Genomic DNA, 23,131 nt, shown 5'->3' with positions numbered 1-23,131 from the left:
GATGATACCACAGTACATCAGCTAAATTGTCATTCCAGTCTGAAAAGAAACTTTGTATTGCATGTTGCTTTTTTTCTTGGGAGGTGACTGATATTTGTACACCATTACTATTAAGTAACTGAATGCTCTTTAAAATGCTGCCCAGGATGAAGATGGTGGGAGACTTCTGAAAAAACTCTTCTGTGCTTTTCAGAAATTGTCCTGATTTGTGGCTGGGATTTCTCAGCTGCTGCTTTTGGACAAATACTCTTTTTCTTTTGTTTCCGTTTAAATGAGTCCCTTTCTTATCATATCCAGATATATTTTCTATGGCAGAATAATAAACTATCATCAGTCTTCATTCTGATAGACATAACAAGCTAACTATGTGGGAATAAGAAATGGTGTCAGATAAGACGGAAATGGCCTGCATTTTCATTGGAAAAAGCTTTTTTGGAGGAGTGAATTGTTGAAGTAGTTCTGTTTTATTTTGCCTGAATCAAGTAAATTCCAATACATTAGTCACTTGTAGTTTTAATATAGTTCATTCTGTTAGGACAGACTTACTGAGAATTCCTTTGTGATTCACAGTGTAATGAAATTTTGCTAGTTTATTTTGTTAAAGCTAGGAAAAAATTTTTTTAAGTTCATGGGTATTTTGCTAAATGCGCTGTACTTCTCAGGAATGGGTATAGGAGCGAGGGAGGTCATGCAAATTGGGATCCCTTCTCATGAGAATCTTTAATTTCAAATACCACGTTAGAAAGGTTAGATGGTCTTTATCATTCTTGTTATTTGATCCTGGTAGATGAATTTTTCTTCTCTCTGTTGTAAAAATATGTCTTTTTCATAATAATAACAATAATAATAGATCCATAGATATATTCTTAATCATTGGCCTATGCCAGTTTTGTTCATCACTGTATCTTTGGCACCTCCCATAATACCTGGCAATAGCAGGCACTCAGATATTTGTTGCATGGACAGTGTTGGTTCTTGTTAATTGCAGAATAATAAACTTTGATTTGTTCTTTTATGTGGTAATGGTTTAATTGGAATTGTTTGTTAAATTACAATAAAAAATCCAAGTTACCTTTGTAGCTTTAAAATTTATTTATTTATTTAGTGTGTGTGTGTGTGAGAGAGGAAGATCAGCCCTGAGCTAACATCCATGCCAATCCTCCTCTTTTTGCTGAGGAAGACTGGCCCTGAGCTAACATCTGTGCCCATCTTCCTCCACTTTATATGGGATGCTGCCACAGCATGGCCTGACAAGCGATGTGTCGATGCGTGCCCGGGATCTGAACCTGGGCTGCCAGTAGTGGAGCACGCGCACTTAACCTCCATGTCACAGGGCCGGCCCCTGTACCTTTAAAGATCTATATTAAAATTTCTTGAATATATTCTCTCAAAGCTTTAAGCTGAATGACTTTTCTGAAATGTTTTTTGCTTGGAATGGTAATAAATTTTAGAAATAGCTGTCGTAATTTTAAACTGTTAAGTAGAATTACTGCTGACTGCAGTTTTCTGAGGCTAATGTTATAAGACATTCTCATAGGTTGCTGTGGGTAGCATGGTACAAAGAGTTAGGAGGTTTAGTAATTAGTATAAATTTAAATTTTCTAAAATTTATTGGGATAATTTGATAGTGGGAAAAAGCTTGTGGTGACTCATTAATTTATAATTAAATACATAAATATAATTTCTCTTTGTTGAATGAGCATTAAAACTGCACAAATAGAAACATCCTAAATTATTCTGTTTCTATTCATTTCAGGGCTGAAAACAGTGAAATCACTTTTAATAGTTAAAAGACTATTAAGAAGACAAGATGGGGACTCCTGGTTCTGGAAGGAAAAGGACACCCGTGAAAGACCGATTTTCTGCAGAAGATGAAGCTTTGAGTAACATTGCCAGAGAGGTGTGTCTGCAAAACCTGTTCTTCACACTGATTTGCACAGATGAGAATGTTGTAAAAATGCAGAGGAAGATATATACAAGCAATCGTTCATTGAACTAGTTTCAGAATGCTTACTATGAATAAGGTGTTATTATATGGCCTTTAAAATACTGTGTTAGGGTAAAATATGGTTTTATCTCTTTACTCTTTGGAGTATCTGGATATCTGTTCAACTTATCTAAAATTAATCTTTCATTTTATTTTTGTGGATTACTTGAGTTCCAGGTACTTGTCCTAATGTCTTGAAGTTTATAATTAATCTTTAGCATTGAAACTTAAAGTAATTAGAATATTGAAGATATGAACACTATATTATAGAAATGCTCATTGAGCATACAGTTAATATCTTCCAGGAGACACTGTAAAAATGTTGACAGAAATAATCCTTATTTGACATCTGGTCAAATTCAGTGTCTAAACTGTTTTTTGAAATATTGCAGTGGAATTTTTAATTTTTAAAAAAGCTAGTAACAGAGCTTCTGGAGCAGTTTTGTTTCGGTTTGTTGACAACTCAGAAAAAAGAAAAAAAAAAGGAAAGGAGTGTCACCTATTGAATCACTGGCAACATTTCCTGTTGGGTATTGGAAATTTAAGATAACTCCCAGCTGTGATTTCTTCCTGAGGTGCCAACTTTGTTTCAGACTCTGACTCTATCTGCAGCTGCAGACCTGACCATAAACTAATCTGGTGCAAGAATTGCTTACAGCGTTATTAAATTATATTCTTTTGGTGAGAATTATTCCCTCATCACTTCCTCTTTGTTATTATTAGTAAATAACTCATTTAGGACTAGTGCTGTTTCCTTTTGACATATTACATAGTCTTTTTTGATCCAGCTCATTGTTGACGTTTTTCCTCTTGTAAGCTACTCAGTTAGCTTTTGAATTAGGAGTCACATTCTGTAGGAGGATATTTGAAGCAGGGAAAGGTTATCCAAATGCGGATAACAAAATTGTGATATTACTTTAACAAAATTACTTTTAAAAAAATCAGTGAGATATTTTTAGATAAAAAGGTAAAAGATATTTAAAAATGAAATAGTAGACATTACAGCAATGTTAAGTATTTGCACAAATGAAGCATTTTAGAAGCTATATAGTTTTAGTTGAAAATTGAAACTACTCAAAATGTTTACTTCCAAAATTGGAGAGATTTACCCAGATTTCTAGAAGGGGAGAAAATACTAGCCCCTCTAGGCTCTTTTTGTACTGTCATTAAGTATTTGAACTTTTTTTTTGGATGTGATGCTTCATTTACAAAATTGGGGGTAGCGTTCTAATATCTAACACTTGAGTGCTTACTATGTGACAAATAACTATTTTAAGTATTTAAAATGCATTAATTAATTTAATCCGCAAAATTCTGAGAGTGGTTTTATTGTCTCCATTTTACAGATGAAGAAACCATTGCACAGAAAAGTTAAGTAACTTCCCTAAGGTCACATAGCTAGGAAATAGCAGAGCTTAGATTCAGATACATGAAGTCTGGCTCCAAAGTCTGATCATTTAACCACTCACTATGCTATACTGTTCCTCAATCTTTTTCAACTTTCCCACTTATAGCTTGTTTTTCTATAACTTTTCATAATTTTGAAAGCACTTTCACATCTTGATTTCTCCCAATAACCTTATGAGTTAGGTAGGATAGGTATTATTATTAGCCTTATTTACAGATGAGGAAACAGATGAAGCTGAGAGATAATTGTCTAAAAGGTATCAGAATTGGGGCTCAAATTCAGCTATTTAAAGCCATTGTTCATTTTACTGTACCATACTGCTTCTGGAAGAGGTGGGCTTTGGAGACGTCTAAGTGTGGCTTTGAATTCTGGCTTTTCTAGTTGCTGGTTTAGTAATTTTGTTAAGTAACTACTCTGGCCTTCAGTTTCCTCATCTGTAAAAGGAGAATAATACTCTCTTCCTGTTTCACAGGGCTATTATGACGATTAAAGGAAATAATGCATGTAAACCTCAGCATAGTGTTAGGCTTGCAGTAGGCTATTTTGTTGCTTATTAATAAGTCGAAATAGAAAGTGAGAAAGAGGTAAAATAATCTCCTTTTGTAAGAAGAAATTCATTAAGATAGGTGTTATAAAACGTGGTTGATCATAAGATTCTCTCACGGAACTTTATCAGGGTGCAGATTCCCAGGTCTTACCCCATACTTGCTAAATCTGAATCTATGGGAGTTCAGCTCAGAAATCTGTATTTAAATGCACACACACACTCTCTCTTTCTTTCCTAGGGGATTTTGATGGCTAGTCAGGCTTGGGAACCTAAATCAAAATACACAGAAGATCCTATCCTGGATGGTCATTTTTTTCTTGTTATTGGGATATAATTGACATATAACGTTATATTAGTTTCAGGTGTACAACATAATGATTCGATATTTGTATACTGCAAAATGATCACCACAATGTCTAGTTAACATCCATCACCACACATAGTTACAAAATTTTTTTTTCTTGTGATAAGAACTTTTAAGATGTACTCTCTTAACGACTTTCAAATATACTGTACAGTATTGTTAACCTTAGTCAATGTGCCGTACATTACATTCCCCGGATTTATTTATTTTATAACAGGAAATTTGTACCTTTGACCACCTTCACCCATTTTGCCCACCCTCCACTTCCTGCCTCTGGCAACCACCAACCTGTTCTCTGTATCTTATGAGTTCGTTTTTTTTTTTTTTAGATTCCACATTTTTTATACTTACAGATTGTTTTCCTCCCTTTACGTTGTTACTTTGCTCTGAAATAACTGAGTTTAATCCAGTTATTGTATTAGATGTTATAGTAATAAAAGTTGTTAGTATAAAAGGATATAAAAGTCAATATTTCTAGTTTTTATTTCTATCTTCAGAGCTCTAAGTATGAATATGCCAGATTTAATAACCTGGTCAAAAGGCTCAGCTTTAACGTGAAACATGAAAGAGCCAGTTTTTACTGTTAAGATTCAAGACTTTATTTGCATGATAAGTGCCTAATGTGGGATACAGTAGTTTTAAAACTTTAGAGGAAATATGTTTAGCAATTTGAATAATTCTTTCATATGTTCCTTGTGATTCTTTCTCTTTCCTTTAAAGTTTCCATAGCCAATTCTTAATTGTCTTTTCATACATTGGATGGTTGGCATTCACAGATAGTTCCTAATCCTTATTTTCTCCAGTGGGATCATCCCTTTCACAAAAAGACATTGCCTTTATAGTTAGGAACAGACAAAAGCTAACAGAACCCCTGTAACAATTAAGAAGGACAAAAAGCTTAATCTTTATATTTTTTATTTTTAGGTTAAATCTTAAGAGTTTAATTTATCTTGCCTCACTTCAAATTGTTTTTTGAAGTAGACAGAGAATGCCATAAATAAAGAAGAACAAACATTGCTTACTGCAATGTTTGTTACTATCTGCTCATTTTTCCTTGTTTGTCACTTGGCTCCAAATCAAGCAACTAGAGGGAATAGGAAGGAATAGAAACAAAAGGCATGAATATATTCCGCAAACTGGATAATTTGCATGCTAAAATATACAACTGAGTGCATTTAAAAAATTGTGGTAAAATATACATAACATAAAATTTACCATCTTAACCATTTTTGAGTGTACAGTTCTGTGGCCTTAAGTACCTTTACATTGTTGTGCAACCATCAGCATCATCCATCTCCAGAACTCTTCTCATCTTGTAAAACCCGAGTACGTTAAAAAAAGATGTTGAAAGGTTTGAAGACTGCTCCATGAGGAAGGAATGTGGATGGGTTTAGAAGTCCTATAATGTCTATTATAGACATGTTGCTGCTTTGCTGAGGGAGCTTGGGCTGTCACAGCCCTGAGAAGAGCTCAGAGGAGCAGGTGTTGGAAGGGTTCACCATCACGTCCTCTAGGGCGTCAGAAAACTAATCTGAATGCTTACGTTTCTTGCTTGTTTGGCTTTGATACTTCCACAGGTTTGGGGGAAATGCAATTGGAGAGTTGACTTTCAGTAAAAATTACCTGAAAGCACAAAGTGTATCAAATTTGGGACCCTTAGGCAGCTGGCCTCTCATAAGGACAAAGATGAGGGTAGAATGAAAGCCAGTTATGGTGCCTTACCACAGTCAATTTGGTGAGTGTTATGGCGAGTGTTCCTATGAGAAGAAATTGAAGCCTCTTGAAGAGTTTGCAAAGTCTTTTAAGGCATTACTAAAGCCTGGAATATTACTGCTTTCCTTGTTTTAGAGCTGAAATTATGAAGAAAACATGTTTTATGCCCGTCTCTTCAAACGGAGGTCATCAGAAGGTTGCTTATTTTTGGATCTAGTGATCTGAGAGTCCTTCTAGCTCTAAAATTCTGTAATTTCTTTCGAGATCCAATATCCAAAGAAAATTCGTGGTCATAGTGCACAATTCTCTTAAATCTAAGGAATCAACGACAGGCATAGAAACTGATCATCTTCTATAGGAGTTGGAGTCTAGCAAATGAAATGTTCAGAGACTTTTATGTTGAGCAGAATTTACATGTGCGAATACATATTTGGTGTGCAAACCTACCTGTAAAAATAAGGAAGAGAGGAAGCTCTATGGATGTTTAACATTTGTGGATTTTAGAACAACAGATTTCATTTTTTAAAATAGCTTCATTGAGATATAATTCACATAATATGTAATTCACCCATTTGAAGTGTAGAATTCCATGGTTTTTGGTATATTACACCATTAATTTTAAGTTGTGGTTAAAATATATACCAAAATTTGTCATTTTAACCATTTTTTTGTGTGTGTGTGAGGAAGACCAGCCCTGAGCTAACATCTGTGCTAATCCTCCTCTTTTTGCTGAGGAAGACCGGCTCTGAGCTAACCTCTATTGCCAATCCTCCTCCTTTTTTTTTTTCCCCCAAAGCAACAGTAGATAGTTGTATGTCATAGTTGCACATCCTTCTAGTTGCTGGATGTGGGACACTGCCTCAACATGGCCAGAGAAGCAGTGTGTTGGTGCGCGCCCGGGATCCGAACCCGGGCTGCCAGTAGCGGAGCGCGCACACTTAACAGCTAAGCCACGGGGCCGGCCCTCATTTTAACCATTTTTAAGTCTACGGTTCAGTGGTGTTAATTATATTCGCAGTGTTGCATAACCATCACCAATATCTGTTTCTAAAACCTTTTCATCACCCCAGACAGAAATTCTGTAACTGTTAATCAATACCTCCCCATTCTCCCCTCTCCCAGCCCCTGTAACCTCTAATCTACTTTATGTCTCTGTGAATTTTCCAATTCTAGATAATTCATATAAGTGGAATTATACAATATTTTTCCTTTTGTGTCTGGCTTATTTCGCTTAACATAATGTCTTCAAGATTCATCCATGTTCTAGCATGTATCAGAATCTCATTCCTTTTTTTTTTCCTTTTAAATAACTCCATTCCTTTTTTATAGCTGAATAATATTCCATTATATGTATATACTGCATTTTGTTTATCAGTTTATCTGTTCATGGACACATGGTTGGATTTCCTTTTGCTGCCTAAGGAGATAACAGCCATTCCCGGCATCTAGTGGTGAGAACCAGAAGTTTTTGGTTTTTGATTATGGATTAGCAGCCTGAGAAGAAAGATACAAAGGGAAGAATTGTGCTTAGTTTAAAAGATACTGTCTAATGTTATTGTTTTATGGAATGATAATCATAATAGCTTGATAGAGCTAATGATCCTCTCATAGTTATTTTGCTATTTTATTTGAGTAATTTATTCATTTTTAGGCCATGGCAAATTAAGGATAAAAAACTTTTAGCAAGGATAGCAGCTTTTAAAAATGCAAAGTAATCAGCAGTAATTATGGGCATTAATACCATCTTTCATGTAAGAATAGTTTTTTTTTTTTTTAAAAACATGAGTTTTGAATATCTTTCATTCAGTAAATGTTTATTGAGTATCTATTCTCTGCAGGTACTTTGTTAAGTATGGAGGATATGGAGTGGACTGGTCTAACATGGTCATTTCCCTTGTGGAGCTTAGATTCTAGAGAGGAAAATAGACACTAAACAAATAGTTACATAATGTACTAATTCTTTGATTTGCAGCTCCATTTTTTCCTTCACAATTAATGTCTACATTTAATATGTCTTGTCTGTCTTGAAAGCTGTGATTGTCAGTGTATGTCACAATCAGTGGCATTCTTAGAATTGAGGAAATACAGTAATATCTTTATTTACAACTGTGTGAACTGGTTTGAAAAGTAAATGATTTTATTAAAGAGTGTGTGACAGGGGACTTGACATGTTTGGGGACTTTGGGAAGGCTTCCCTGAGGAAGCACCCTTTCAACAGAGTTTTGAAAGTTGAGTGGAATTATTTAGGGGAAATTGAGTTGTAAGATGTGGGGAAGAGCTTTCCAGTCAGAGGGAAGAATGTGTGACAAGCTTTTGAGCCTGAAAGAGTATGGAGAATTCAAGGAGTAACAATGATAGCTAACATTACTTGAGTTCTTATTATGTACCAGGCTCTATTCTAAGTTCTTTAAGTGAATTTAATCCTCATGACAACTCTGTGAGGTGGTCTACTATCCTTATTTTATCAATGATTTATCGATCCAATGCATGGAGAAGTGAATTAATTTGCTCGAGGTCCCATAGCTAGAAAGGGGTAGGGCTGATATTTGCTCCTGCACTCTTAACTGTTGTGCCTCCGGTAAGATCACTGTTAACACTAACATGGACGGCAAGGAGGAGAGTAGCTGGAATGTTAGGCAGCAGCCAGATCATATAGGCCAGTGCTTCTCAACTGAGAGTGATTTTGTCCCCCGGGGGACATTTGGCAATGTATGGAGTTATTTTTGCTTGGCACAACTGGGGAAGGGGTGTGCTACTGGCATTTGTGGGTAGAGGCCAGGAACATTGCTAAACATCCTACAGTGTACAAGACAGCCCCCCATGACAAAGAATTTTCTGGCCCAAATGTCAATAGGGCCAAGAGTGAGAACCCTGATATAGACTCTTATAGATTGTATTTAGCATTTTGGTCTGTGTCTTAAGAGCAGCGGAAAAACATTGAAGGGTGTTGTGTTGGGGCATGAGATGATCAGATTTGTGCCTTAAAAGGATGACTTTAGGGGCTGGCCTGGTGGTCTAGCGGTTAAGTTTGTGCACTCCACTGTGGCGGCCCAGGGTTCGCAGGTTCGGATCCCGGGCACAGACCGATGCATCACTTGTCAAGCCATGCTGTGGTGGTGTCCCACATAAAGTAGGGGAAGATGGGCAGGGATGTTAGCCCAGGGCCAGTCTTCCTCAGCAAAAAGAGGAGGATTGGCATCGGATGTTAGCTCAGGGCTAATCTTCCTCACACACACACCAAAAAGATGAATTTACTGTAGGCTAGAGATTATATCAGATGTTATAAGAGACTTTAGTGGATATGGGGAGATGTCATGAGACTTGCAGAGGCAGTGGTGGCCTGGCCTAGAGTGATGACAGTGGGGATGGTGAGAGATGATCGGAGTGGAGAGATAAGTAGTAGATGCTGGGTAAGTGGCTGTGGTTGCAGAGAGGGGAAGTTTTGGCTTGTGCATCTGGGTGGGTGGTAGGGAACATTAGAATGGGAAGGAAGTTTGGTGAGGGAAGACCATAAATTTATGTTGTTCATGTGCTGTATTTCAAGTGCCTGTGAGGCATCTTAAGTGGAGATTTTGAAAAGGCAGTTTGGGGATATAGATCAAGAGCTCAAAGGAGAGGTCTGAGCTGTAGATAAACAGTTGAGACTTGTGAGCATATAGAAGGTAGTTGAAATCGTGAATGTGGATGAGATTATCTAGGGAGAAAGTATAGAGTTGAGGATAATCACTCCTCAGGCTGAGCCCTAAAGAGCTCCAGGATTTCAAGGCAAGTCTCGAGTCTTTCTTAATTCTGACACATTTTTTGATCATCCTGTGTGTTTGGTTCAGATGGTTCTGTGCAAATTTGATTTGTCTGAAAAATTAATCTGCAAGAGGCAGAATTACTCTTATTTAAAATACCCTCAAGTGTTCTCAGTGGTGGTACAAAAAAATTTATAAAAGATTATGAAATGTGAGTTAATTTTCAGAGTTATGGAAAGTGAATGTTTTTCTTTCCATTTTTACCCAGTTAAAAAAAAATCAAAAAGGTAAAAATTCTCCCTCTTAGTACTTACTGTTTTTATTAGATAAATCCTTCAAAAGAGCAAATCTAAGTTGTAGTTTTTAGTCATTTAGGATTCCTTCTAGTGGCATTAGTGCATGAATTCAGCCAGTTCCCGTCGAGTGCAGACCTCTCTCCATTTTTTCCCCATTCACCCACTGGAACTAAGGCAAGGCCAGTGGGAGATGTGGTTGGGGTAGCAACCTCTCCCCCCCCACCCCCCCCATGCAGAGCCCTGGCTCCGTGATGGCCAGCGTTATTCTCAGTATCTTGCTGCTCCTTGATTTGTCCCTCTAACTAGAATTAATGGAGGATTATTGAGCCCCAAGACTTAGTTTTGTGTCAGTGTGACTGAAGAATATTTGGTATAATGTTCACTGTCATAATCTTTACCATTGCTGTAACTTATAGGAATTGAGAGACAAAAAATTCAAGTAGTACAATATCATTAACCTAAATGTGAAGACATTACTGGCACCACCCATTTTTTCCCCACAAAGTATTTCTACTTGGACTATGATTCACATTTTCCCCTTTGGTTAGATATGTCATTGCAGAGTTTAAATTTTCCAAAGTTTATCTTTATCTGTGCTATCTATTTATTAGGTTGTATTCAGACCTAGGTAATAAAGTCTCTAATCTTAAATTTCCTCTCTCATTCCAAAAGAATATTTTGCTATTAAAGGTCTGTGAATAAAAGGAAGATATAGTTGTTTGACATCAGAGGAAAATTGGTTAAAATTCCTAGGTTTTGTCTAATAGATATTGGTGTTTATGCTCAGAAAAATTTATATAGTTGTCTTCAACTACCAAAAGCTTTAAAAAAAAGTAGTTAAATATAATTACTTTGTAAGAGCTAGTTAAGAAAAACGGTACCTAAAATTTTCTACTAAAGAGGAAGTTGGTAGGAAATTGGGTAATGATTTTTATTTGTTAATTTGAAAACCATAGCAACACAATAAATATTATGTCTCTTAATTTGTCTTTCAGTGTTCTTTTGGCATGAGTGTCATAGAAGAATAAACAAAATTAAACACAGTAAACTCTGAGTCTTAGCTATCTGAATTAATCATTTTCCTTGAATGTTTCACTTTCTAGAATTTCATATTTCAAATTTCTTGAAATTAAAGCATAGTCTGTAAAAGTCCAGACTAGACTTTATCTTTCTTACTCATGCCAGTTGCATGAGTTTTATATTATGGATATACATGTAGGCTGGCAGTTGCACACTTGGCTCTCAGTTCAGTGCATTTCTGTCAAATTATGAAATTTTTATTTGCCTCCCTCTAAAACTGTTACATAGTCACAGCTGGACAAAAGTTTTAAAGCTAGAGGTTTTCCTTCTTTTAAAGGCATTTAGTGTGTGTTTTTATGTACTATTTTTGAAAAATATTAAATGCAGGCAGGTTTGGTAATATAAGTACCCTGAGTCCACCACCCAACATTAACTCATGTCAACGATTTGTGACAGTTGTTTCAAATCTTTTCTTTAAAAAGATAAGAAGGAAAGAAGAAAGAAGACATTATAACCCAAATTTAGGTCCCTTTGTTTCACTCCCTAGGCCTGCCTATCCCCTCCTTCCCAACAGGGAACCACTGTAATAAAATCATAAGATATCCTTCCTCTCCATGTTCTAAAAGTTCTAAGACATAGCTCCATAAAAATATTGTTTTTTGGGTTTTTGTGTATTACTTTCTAAGTGCTCTACAGGCACAGGGGTATGAAACAACTAGAACCATGTGGGAAACTGCCAGAATAATCGCTCAGTGTGGCTGGAGAGAGGTTGGGGAATGGGAGGAGATGATTCTGGGGAGGCCATAGGGGCCTGTCATGAAGGGATTTGTGTGCTAAAGAGTTTAAATTTGATTTTAGAAGCTGTGGGGGAGTGATTGAAGGATGAAAGCTTTTTCAGATTTGAATTATAATTGCTTTAGCCACCATGTGAAGAGTGACTGGTAGGAGGCAGAAAACTAGTGACAAAGCTGCTGTAGTCATCTTGGTGAGAGATGATGAGAACCCGAATTAAGGCAGTGATAGTGGGAATAGAGAGGAAAGTTTGGATAGAAGAAATAGTAAAGAGATAGAATCTTGATGGGAGCTAAGTAGTTGAGATTTAGTGACAATGTGGAGGAAGGGTAAAAAAGAAGGAGGAGCCTTATGATGATTCTTCGTTTCAGTTTTTGGGTAATGGGACAGCTGACGGGGAATATAAAGGTGACGAGGAAGTTTAAGGGAAAGATTATAAATTCAATTTGTGATACATTGAATCTGAGGTTCCAGTGGGACAGCTTCAGTGTTTAATAGCCAGTTGGATCAGGAGTGTGGGAGAAAAGTCTGGGTTGGACATAAAGATTTGCAGACTATCAGTATCACCCAGGGAAGGAACATACAATGAAAAGAGTGAGATCAAAACTGGAAGCTTTGCTTATATTAAAATTTAAGGAGCTAGCAGAGAAAAATGAGCCCATGAAGGATTGTGAGGAAGAGAGGTCAGAGAGTCCAGAGAAAACCAGGAAAACACTAGTGTTGCAGAAAGCCAAGAGGTGTGAGTTTTAAGAAGGAATTGAGCGGTCAGTGGTGTTGGAAGTCCAGAAAGGACAAGTGAGATATGAATAGAAAAATTCTGCTGGGTTTGATAGTTAGAGGTCATTAGTGACTATTGCATGAGCAATTTCAGTAAAATGATTTGGTCAGAAGCCAGAATGCAGTCATTTGAAGGGAGTGGAAAGTGAGGAGGGAGGTGCGAGAAAAGTTGGCTGTAAAGAGAAGACAAGGCAGAATTGAACCAGGATGGGATTTTTTGTTTGTTTGTTAAAGATGGGAGAGACTTTGACCTACTAATGATGAGAAGAACAAAGCAATATAGAGAGAGTAAAGACAGAGAAGAGAGCAGATAATTGAGGCAAGGTCCCTGGAGTTCACATCATAGCGTGGAGGGGTGTGTGTGTGTGTGTATAGGGATATATATGTTTTATATTTATATTGAGTTATCTTATATAACTTGTAATGAACTCTCTTGACTTTGAATCTTAAGATGATGGATTCAGACCATTTAAAAAAAAAAATAAACTTAACTTTTTTTTTTCCCCAAATAATAGTCCCAAATGAAATTTGACTTGCAGATTATATTTCAGGGAAACAGTGAGCACTGTCCAGTGGATTGATTAGATCCTGCCTTACTTGTAGACCTGCTAGATGAAAGATTTATAATAGAATTGGCCTTAGTTGAGTTTCTGATTTGGGATGCCACTGGGAGCCACAGTGAGTTTATTTTAGCCTGTTCTCCTGTGTTTATTTAACTGAAGCAGTAACAACATCCTAATTTAAAATTCAGAAACTGTAAGGATACTTTTGGGTATTGGACGTTAGAAAATGTGTAATAGCTAATCGTATTTTACGTTGGGATGTTTTATCTCACTTGTTCCGTGGTGTTTCAGGCAGATTAATTCAACAATGTAGTAGTATGGAATAGCAAGGATGGGAGGAGAGTTGGAACCGAGAAAGTGAAGTTAGAATTAGGAAACAAAGTATTCTAGGTGAAAGTGGTAAGAACCTGCTTGGAAGAAGGGGAATACATTGGAATGGAAGGTAAAGGTTGTATTCAAGGGATATTGAAAGGAAGATTTGGTTAGAAAGTAGGAGGCCCTGAGACCTTGAGTTTTGAACAAGTGTGACAAGGATTCCATTTCTGGAGATTGGAAAATAGGGAAGCAAAGCCTATTCACTAGGGGAAGATGAGGTTGCTTTTTTTTTTTTTTAATTCACTCTTAATTTATGACAAAAGATCTATCAGACAAAAATATAGGCTTTGATTTTCGTCAGAGCTTGAGATACTAGATTTGAGTCATTCTCATTGGCTGATAGTTGAAAATGTGGAGTTAAAAGATGAAAGGAAAGACTGTGTACAGCAAAAGGAGATTTTCTACATGTAGGGTAAAGTCATGGTTAAAGATAGAAGAGAACTTGAATGGTACAGCTTCACAGAAAAGAGAGAATCTATGCTAATTTGAAAATCCTAGGACAGTTTGTCCGAAGTAAACTTTTAATATTTGTCTAAGGATATGCTCTTATACTTGAAGTATAAAGATGTAAGTTGTGGCAACATGGCTAAGAGTATAACTGGAGATGGATTCTTAGGATGTGGATCTCACCTCCAATACTTGCTGACTAGGGGATATTGGGCAAGTTACTTAACCTTTCTGTACCTCAAGGGGTTACTTTGTGGATTAAAGGAAAATAAGCACCTGGGTTTGCTAAGTAAATGCTCAAACGATGGTAATTATATTAGTGTGAGGTCTCATCTTCCCTGTCATCTTGCAAGTTTGAGATTTCATTGAGAAGAGATTATTCTGATAACATTGTTTAATTTTATAAATATTAAGAACAAAGGTAAGATTCCCCTTTAACAGAATTAGTACAATTTGAATTGGATCCTGATACATTGCCATAAGCTTAATCGTTATTTCCCAGATGTGTTCCTTGGAGCATAATCCTTGAAGAATTACTTAAGGTTTTTTTAGTAATGTGGTCAGGTGAGTCTGAGAAATCCTTTTTTATTTTACCCTTTCCTTGGAGATTTATAGCGTGTATTATTAAAGACTGGTTATTTAACCTGGCATTTTCCAAACTTACTAGATCATAAGATTTCCTTTCTCCCATTTTATATATTGAATTTTGTGTGTTGAAATTTTACATGTTTTACTGTTTAACTTAGGCATTATATTTTTTATGCACTCAATCTCATCTATTTAAAAATGTTTAAATTGAGATATAATTCACATACTGTAAAATTGACCATTTTAAAGTGTACAGTTTTAGTGATGTTTAATATATTCACAAGGATGTACAAACATTGCCACTTTCTAACTGCAGAACATTTCATCAGCACAAAAAGAAACCCCATACCAATTAGCGGTCACATTCCATCTCCCCCTTACTCCAGCCCCTGGCGATCAGTAATCTACTTTCTGTCTCTGGACAGTTCATGTAAATGGAATTATGTAATATGTGGCCTTTTGTGTCTAGCTTCATTCACTTAGCATGACATTTTTAAGGTTCATTCGTGTTGTAGCCTATATCAGTACTTCATTCGTTTTTATGGCTAAATAATATTCCATTGTATGGGTAATACCACATTTTGTTTATCCGTTCATCAGTTGATTAACATTTGGGTTGTTTCCATTTTTTTTGGCTATTATGGATAATGCTGCTATGAACTTTCATGTACAAGTTTTTGTGTGGACATATGTTTTCATTTTTCTTAGGTACACATCTAGAGGTGGATACTGGGCCTTATGGTTTACGTTTAATGATTTGAGGAACTGCGAAACTGTTTTCAATAGTGGCTGCACCATTTTATCTTTCCACCAGAAATGTATGAGGGTTGTAATTTCTCTACATCCTTGCCACCACTAGTTATTTTACTCTAAAAAAATTTTTTTATTATAGCCATCCTAGTGGGTGTGAAGTGGTGTCTCATTGTGGTTTTGATTTTCATTTCCCTGATGACTAATGATGTTGAGTACTTTTTTATGTGCTTATTGGCCAGTTGTATATCTTCTTTAGAGAAATGTCTATTCAAATCCTTTGCTCATTTTAAAATGGAGTTATGTCTTTTTATTTATTTATATACTTATCTATAAATACATATATTTTATTTATCTCATCTACTTCTGTTTTCTTAAATTCCAAAAGAGCATAATATAAAATTCTGATGGTAAAGGAAAAGTCCCTAATGTAAAAGTACTCAAACCATAGTACATGTTTAGTTCTCATCTTTTCCTAGGTGTTCTTTCTTAGTGATCACTGTACGATTCCTAATTATTAGTTGAGTGATAAAGTGAACATTCTACAAATTTAGAAGGTTTATGAGTTAATACAACTTAAAGCATTTGTTCCAGGGGTGATCAAGCCCATGATTTTTGCTGTCATTTTTTTTTTTTTCTATTTGCCCCAAGCATTTAATGAGAAATGGATTTAATTCTATCCAAATACAGCTTTACTTTTTGTGTTATCATTTTCGTTGCTCTAGGAAGAATAAATTTCTGTACTTATCCAATTACATATTATTTCCTTTAATCAGCCTTAATATGCCTAATATTTGAAAGCGTAACAATCAGAATAATTTTTAGAAACCTGGTCCAATGATGTTTGGTTTCCTTGATTTTACAGGTAACTTTTGAACCTGAATTTCTAGTTCCTGAATTTTCCTGTTAACTTTATTTTAAAAGTTCGGGTCATATCAGCCTAAAGACCCTACAAGTAATTAAATGATTTAGACTCCTGAATACTTCTGATTTCATGTCTTATGCTAACTTTACTTACTTCTTTTGTGTGGTAAAATATACACAACATAAAATTTACCATTTTAATTATCTTTAAGTATATAGCTCAGTGGTGTTAAGTACGTTTACATTGTTGTGCAACCATTACCACTATCCATCTGCAGAACTTTTTATCATCCTATATTGAAACTCTTTACCTGTTAAACAGCTCCCAATTTCCTCCTCCTCCCAGCCCCTGGAAACCACTGTTCTACTTTCTATCCCCATGGTATTTGACTATTCTAGATATTTCAGATAAGCAGAGTCATACATTTGTACTTTTGTGTCTGGCTTATTTCGCTTAACATAATGTCTTCAAGATTCATCCATGTTGTAGCTTGTGTTAAAATTTCCTTCCTTTTTAAGGCTGAATAATTGTATGTATATACCACATTTTGTTTATCCATTCATCTGTTGTTGGACATTTGGGTTGTTTCTACCTTTTGGCTATTGTGAATAATGCTGCTGTGAACATTGGCATACAAATATCTGTTTGAGTCTCTGTTTTTAATTCTTTTGCGTGTGTACTCAGAAGTGGAATTATTGGATCAAATGGTAATTGTATGTTTAAAATTTTTTACCAACTTTGTTTTGAGCTTAGATAAATCGTTGCGATCCTTTACTGTTATATCCCATTTATTTTATAACTGTCAGTGTGTGTTAAAACAAATCTGTAGTAGCCCTTTCATGCAATTGTATTCTGAGGGGGAAATGCTAGTGTTATTACTTAGAAGTATGCTTTGTGTACCTATAATTTGTCTATTTAAAAATATATCGATATTTAAGTATAGGGTATGTATTTTGTTTACTAGGTTGGAATCACCATTAGCTCCTTGCTTCTCCTACTATCACTATAACCTCAGGCATCTGGTAGCAATGTATAGAAAAAAACAGATAAAGTAGTTTTAAGTTCTGTTTACCTTTTTTAAGCTTGTTGTTTAGTGACCTTCTTCAATACCATCTCCGAGGGAGGTAACATCTGCGTTTTGGATAAAGTTGGCCAAGTACCAAAGGAAAGGATGTTTTTGTGGCTCTGAAGCCATGTTTTTTCTGTTACACAGTCATATTCCCTTCCTTTTTGTTGTGAAAGAAGTCTTATTAGAGAACAGATCTCAGTTATCTATAATTTAGGTTTGGTAAGAGAAGTCTCATTTTAGTATAGATTATGCAGATTTGGCCACAGATCTTAGAAGGATGAAATTGGCATTCTCGATAAATTTCTTTTTTTTTTTTTTGTGAGGAAGACCAGCCCTGAGCTAACATCCATGCTAATCCTCCTCTTTTTGCTGAAGAAGACCGGCTCTGAGCCAACATCTATTGCCAATCCTCCTCCTTTTTCTTTCCCCCAAAGCCCCAGTAGATAGCTGTATGTCATAGTTGTACATCTTTCTAGTTGCTGCATGTGGGATGCGGCCTCAGCATGGCCGGAGAAGTGGTGCGTTGGTGCGCGCCCGGGATCCTAACCCTGGGCTGCCAGTAGCGGAGCGCGAGCACTCAACCGGCCACAGGGCTGGCCCTCGATAAATTTCTAAGGGAGGCTTCAAAGTACAAAGTACAAAGTTAGGATATGTGGAAATGAAAATTCTTACACATTGCTATGGCTTTCTTAAATTAAAAAAAGAGGTTTGAAAGTTTTTCCCAGAAAAATGATGCTTTGTAATTTAAAAACATACTTGCTATCAGTTGAAGCATAACTTAGCTTTGAAGTCTTTTTCTATAAAATACTAACTCTAGTAAGAAAGTGGTATCCACTCATAGTCAGAGCGGTAAAGAAGATGTAAGTTTTTTAAAGATAGAAGCCAATGTGAAATTCATGTGGGATGACTAATTGCTCTGGTCATGTCAGTGTTTAGAGCTTGAGGTTGGTATATTGCAGAGGACTTTGCAGGATTTTTGCTACTAAAAGGCCAGTTAAGCAGACTGGGAAATTGCCAGAATTGGGGTAGTTGAATAATTGTTAACTATTAAACTGCCTCCTCTTTTAGAAACCTGTTGTGACCTTGCCAGGCAAAACTAATTGCTCCCTCCTGCATGCCTCCTTCTGTTTAAGCATTGTGTTTCTGTCTCCCTCAACTAGATGGTGAACAACTTTAGGGCAGAGATGTCATATCTTACTCTGTAAATTTTCAGCACCTAGCATAATTGCTCACGCAGTAGACCCTTTTAAACATTGGCTGAGTCTCTTCCCCGTATGAGACTTGGACGCAAATACAACATGGGAAGAAGCAACTACTGTGGTTATCGGAGGGGGGATCTGAATCAGAGTTCGGATGTGGCCAAGAACAGAGGAAACCACTACAAGATAGAAACCAGAGAGAAGATTTTTTAGTTTTATGTGGTATATCAAGCTATTTCCGTGTCTCATTTCCTTGATACTTTGGCTCATGGCCTGACATTCTTTTGTTTGTTTAGCAGACATTGAGGCATGGAAGTTGTGGGGTGACAGAAGCATGTAATTTTAATACAATGTAATATAGCCATGGTAGAGGCATATGCATAGACTATTGGTCTGTAAAAGATGCAATGGGGGAAATTTTCTTAGAAGGTAATATTTTAGCTGAATAAGAGAGAAGGGAGAATACCTTCTGCCAAGCAAATGGTCTGTGAAGAGAGGCTTAATAGAGCACAGTAGAGTCCAGGAATGGAGGCAGATGGGATGTAGCTGCTACCTGTGGGACAAGTACTGGGAAATAAGGTGGCTATCTCACTGGGAGGAATCTTATTTCTGTTTTTGCTTTTTTATCCTCTCTTCTATCCTGTTTGTGCTAGTCTGGGGAATTTTTGCTTTAACCATAAGTAATAGGGAGCCAGTGGAGCTTTTTACACAGCAGAATGACATGATCAGAAATGTATTTTGAAAGGCAGACTGTCAATCATGTAACCATGTAGAAGATGAATTATAGGGCAGATTCTGGAGGCAGGTAGATAGATTTGGAGGCAGTTGCAGTATCCAGGCAAGAGGTAAAGAGTTGCTATGGTATGATTCCATTTATATGAAATGTCCAGAAGAGGGAAATTCATAGAGAGAGAGAAAGTAGATTAGTAGTTGCCAGGAACTGGGAGGGGATGGTAATGAGGAATGACTACTAATAGGTATGGAGTTTCTTTTTGGGATGATGAAATATCCTGGAATTAGATAGTAGTGATAGTTGTGCAGTGAATATACTAAAAAACCACAGAATTGTATACTTTTCATTTTTTTGTGAGGAAGATCAGCCTTGAGCTAACATCTGATGCCAGTCCTCCTCTTTTTTTTTTTTTTGCTGAGGAAGATTGACCCTGAGCTAACATCTGTGCCCATCTTCCTCTACTTTATATGGGATGCCGCCACAGCATGGCCTGACAAGCGGTGCATTGGTGCGCGCCTGGGATCCGAACCTGCGAACCCCGGACCGCTGCAGCGGAGCGCACACACTTAACTGCTTGCGCCACCAGGCAGCCCCCAGAATTCTATACTTTTAAGTGGTGAATTTGATGGTATGTGAATTATATCTCAATTTAAAGAGAGAGAAATATGAAGAGTTTCTGAAACAAGCAGAAACTGAGAATAAAGAATGCTGAGAGGGCCGGCCCTGTGGCTTAGCGGTTAAGTGCTCACACTCCGCTGCTGGCGGCCCGGGTTCAGATCCCGGGCGTGCACCGACGCACCGCTTCTCCGGCCATGCTGAGGCCGCGTCCCACATACAGCAACTAGAAGGATGTGCAGCTATGACGTACAGCTATCTACTGGGGCTTTGGGGGGAAAATAAATAAATAAATAAAATCTTTAAAAAAAAAAAAAAGAATGCTGAGATGAGTTTGAGAGAAACTCAGTGGTAGAGAATTGACAGTACTTGGAGATGTCCAAAATGAAGTAGAGTCTGGTTCTGAAGTTTCTAATTTGTATGATTGAATTGATAGGGAAAGAAATTCTGAAAAAGCAAGTTTGGAGAGACATATAATGAATTGTGTGAAATGTTTTGAATGTGTAGTCAAGGCAAGCAGTTAAAGGTAAAGGCCCAGATTTCAAGAGAGACTCTGGGACAAGAGAAAGAAATGAGTGTAAAATCATGTCCCCTCCACCCCCAGTGGAAGGTAATGTTCCATTTGCTCCTTATTCTCAAACCTGGTGTGGGGGGTAGTGGTTGTTGTTTTTAAATAAAGCTGAATTTTTATATTACTTCTCAGGCCGAGGCAAGGCTGGCAGCAAAACGGGCTGCCCGGGCAGAAGCAAGAGATATACGCATGAGAGAACTGGAACGACAACAAAAAGAGGTAATATGGGGGAATAACCCTAATTTTGCGTTAGTCTCAAAAAAATCACTACTTGGCCAGTTTACTTCTGAAGTAAATCTGGTTTGCTTTGAAACACTGGGAATAGTATAACTTGATGTATGAATTTTAACAAGCCATTTTATGCCATCAAATTAAATGCAATATTTGTTTTAAATAATAACAGTAAACATATAATAGCTTTTACTATGTATATTGTTATAAGTTATTATAATGTTATGAGTGCTTTACTTATATTAGCTAAAGTAGGCTTAGAGACAGCAAAGTTATTTACTATAGTCCCAAGTATCATAGAATTTCAATTAATTATATTGTATCTACATAGTTAAACACTGTGAAGTCATTCAGCCTTCCAGTTTTTAAGCATATTTAATAATGGAGGAAAATATTCACATAAGAAAATGAAAACAAAAAGCCAACTCTAAGACTGGTAGGACTCCGATTTTGGTTACAAAAAATAGCGTCCATATATAAGGTTAAAAACTACAAGAAAGAAGTGATTGCCTGCAATACTTTGATTTGTCTATGGTGGAATTGTGATTGGTTTTATTTTCTTATTATGCTTTTCTATAGTTCATAAATTTCAATATGCTTATATCAGTAGAAAGAAAAGCAAAAAAAAAATTAAAAAAAAATAGGCATATGGAAATTGGGCTGCTTTAAAATGAAACAAATACTCTCGTTTACCCTTTCCTTCTGATGTTGACCTGGCTCTGAAAATTTCCATAAAAAATATTTCTGATGCCATATTAATAAGTGTGAAGGGGAAAAAATCTGCAGGATAGTATTAGACACTTTATTTTGATGTTGGTGGTAGATCTTCTGCTAATGGGTTAAAGAGAAGTGTATAAATTCCATATTGTCACAGCTCAAAAACAAAACCAAAAACATTTGATTTGTTGCTGATTTTTTTTAACCTTGTATATGGTTTCAAATAGTGAATGCAATTCTTAGCTTGAGATGAAAATGTTGCAATGCATTGTCTTTTATACTCCTAAAATTATAATAAATTATAAGGGGACCGTTATTAAATATAAGTTCTATTTATGATCTTCTGAATTACGAAGAACCATTTCTCTCTTTATTATTGAAAGTATTTAGCTTACTAATTTTCTATATTTTGAATGTGTAACTTACTTTGAGTCAACAATTATTGCTTTTCAGGGCAAATGTATATGATTAAGACTTTCTGGAGAAACAGTATGTTGGAAACTGTTCAGTTTATGAAACTTTTGCATTTGTAGCACTCTCATCATTCCTTTGATCGGAAATGGGGACAGATTCAGAAGTGGCTGGTAGGCCAGGATTGCCTGTTCTGCGTGTTGTGATCAGTTGCTTAAAATAACGCAGTCATGAAGTAAAACGTTAACTAATAGTTTGCAAAGTAGGAGTGTTTGGCGTGTTTGAACCTAAAGGTCAGAGAGTGTCTCTTCTGTCTGGAGTGGACCAAATGTGTACTTGGAGTCGAACCATTTTCTGTTGTAATCTACACCTTCACACTCATCTCATGAATGCTCCTGACTGAGAAAGATTTAGTAAATGAATCTGTTTTCTTTCTATGGGTTTGTTCTTCTCTCCCTCTCTCGAGAACCCACTCCCTCTCTCCCCTTCTCTCTCTCCCCCGTCTCTCTCCTTCCCTCCCTCTCTCTCTTCTTCCCTGTCCCCCTCTTTCTTTCTCTCTTTTTTTAAGAAGGAAGTCAGCAGGGTCTTCATGTAGAGATGGCCCAAGTCATTCTTTTGTCTCCTCTGAAAATTACTCTTATTTTTTCAGTTCTCTGTATTTTTCAAGTCTTCTGCCACCACTCCCAAATTTGTTAGCTACAAGAGCAAATTGCAAACCAGTAGAATATTAGTTATTGTGAATCATTCCTAAATTTGAACTTTTTTTAATGTTGATAAGTTCCCCAACTGTCTCCTACTGCAGGGGTTCTTAACTTGGTATATGAATAGGCTTGGAGGATGGGGCATGCGGCCTTAAAATCTCAAGCAGAGTTTTGAATATGTGTATATTTTTATGTGAAATGCCCACAGATATTTTTATCATCACATTCTCAAAGGAGTCTGTGATCCCTAAAGGGTTAAGAACCACTGTCTAATTGCTGCCAAACAAGCAACTTTCATAAGCAAATCCCTTCTATAGCAGCATCTTAAGGTACAACCAGAATTAAAATATCTATGACTATTTTGATCTACAAATTTAAAACTTTCTCATACTTCTTATTGTGATGTTTTAGAAAAGAGAGAAAAAAGATGTTTGGTTACTTAAAATTAAGTGACTCTTCATGTATGTGTTGGTTACTTTGGAGTGGAATATGTCCTTTGTTGTTACTAAAACTAGCCTAATTATTTTTATTTAAAGTGTCTTCTGCATGTAACTGGGTTAGTATTACTGATGATGCATTAAAAATGTTTTGTGTGAATAAATCACTTCTGCTTGCAAATTTTCCATGAAATATTAGTTTAACTTCTTCTTTT

At 36.4% G+C, this 23,131-nt stretch overlaps 1 protein-coding gene across 13 annotated transcripts in view; it reads left to right on the top strand.

Moving 5' to 3' along the window:
* Positions 1–23,131, top strand: part of LRRFIP2 (LRR binding FLII interacting protein 2) — a 114,745-nt gene that overhangs the window by 19,417 nt on the left and 72,197 nt on the right. For all 13 annotated transcript variants that reach the window (XM_087430702.1, XM_004419495.3, XM_087430710.1 and 10 more), the window contains 2 exons: positions 1,757–1,900; positions 20,552–20,638. In XM_087430702.1, the coding sequence (XP_087286828.1) occupies positions 1,811–1,900; positions 20,552–20,638 (177 nt within the window). In that variant the 5' untranslated portion in view covers positions 1,757–1,810. The remainder of the gene's footprint in view (positions 1–1,756; positions 1,901–20,551; positions 20,639–23,131) is intronic.

This window comes from Ceratotherium simum, chromosome 5, assembly GCF_057802395.1.
Source record: "Ceratotherium simum simum isolate JZ-2026a chromosome 5, ASM5780239v1, whole genome shotgun sequence".
Taxonomy (NCBI): domain Eukaryota; kingdom Metazoa; phylum Chordata; class Mammalia; order Perissodactyla; family Rhinocerotidae; genus Ceratotherium; species Ceratotherium simum.
Note: the sequence above shows the minus strand (reverse complement) of the source record. Positions and strands in the feature narration are given on the sequence as shown.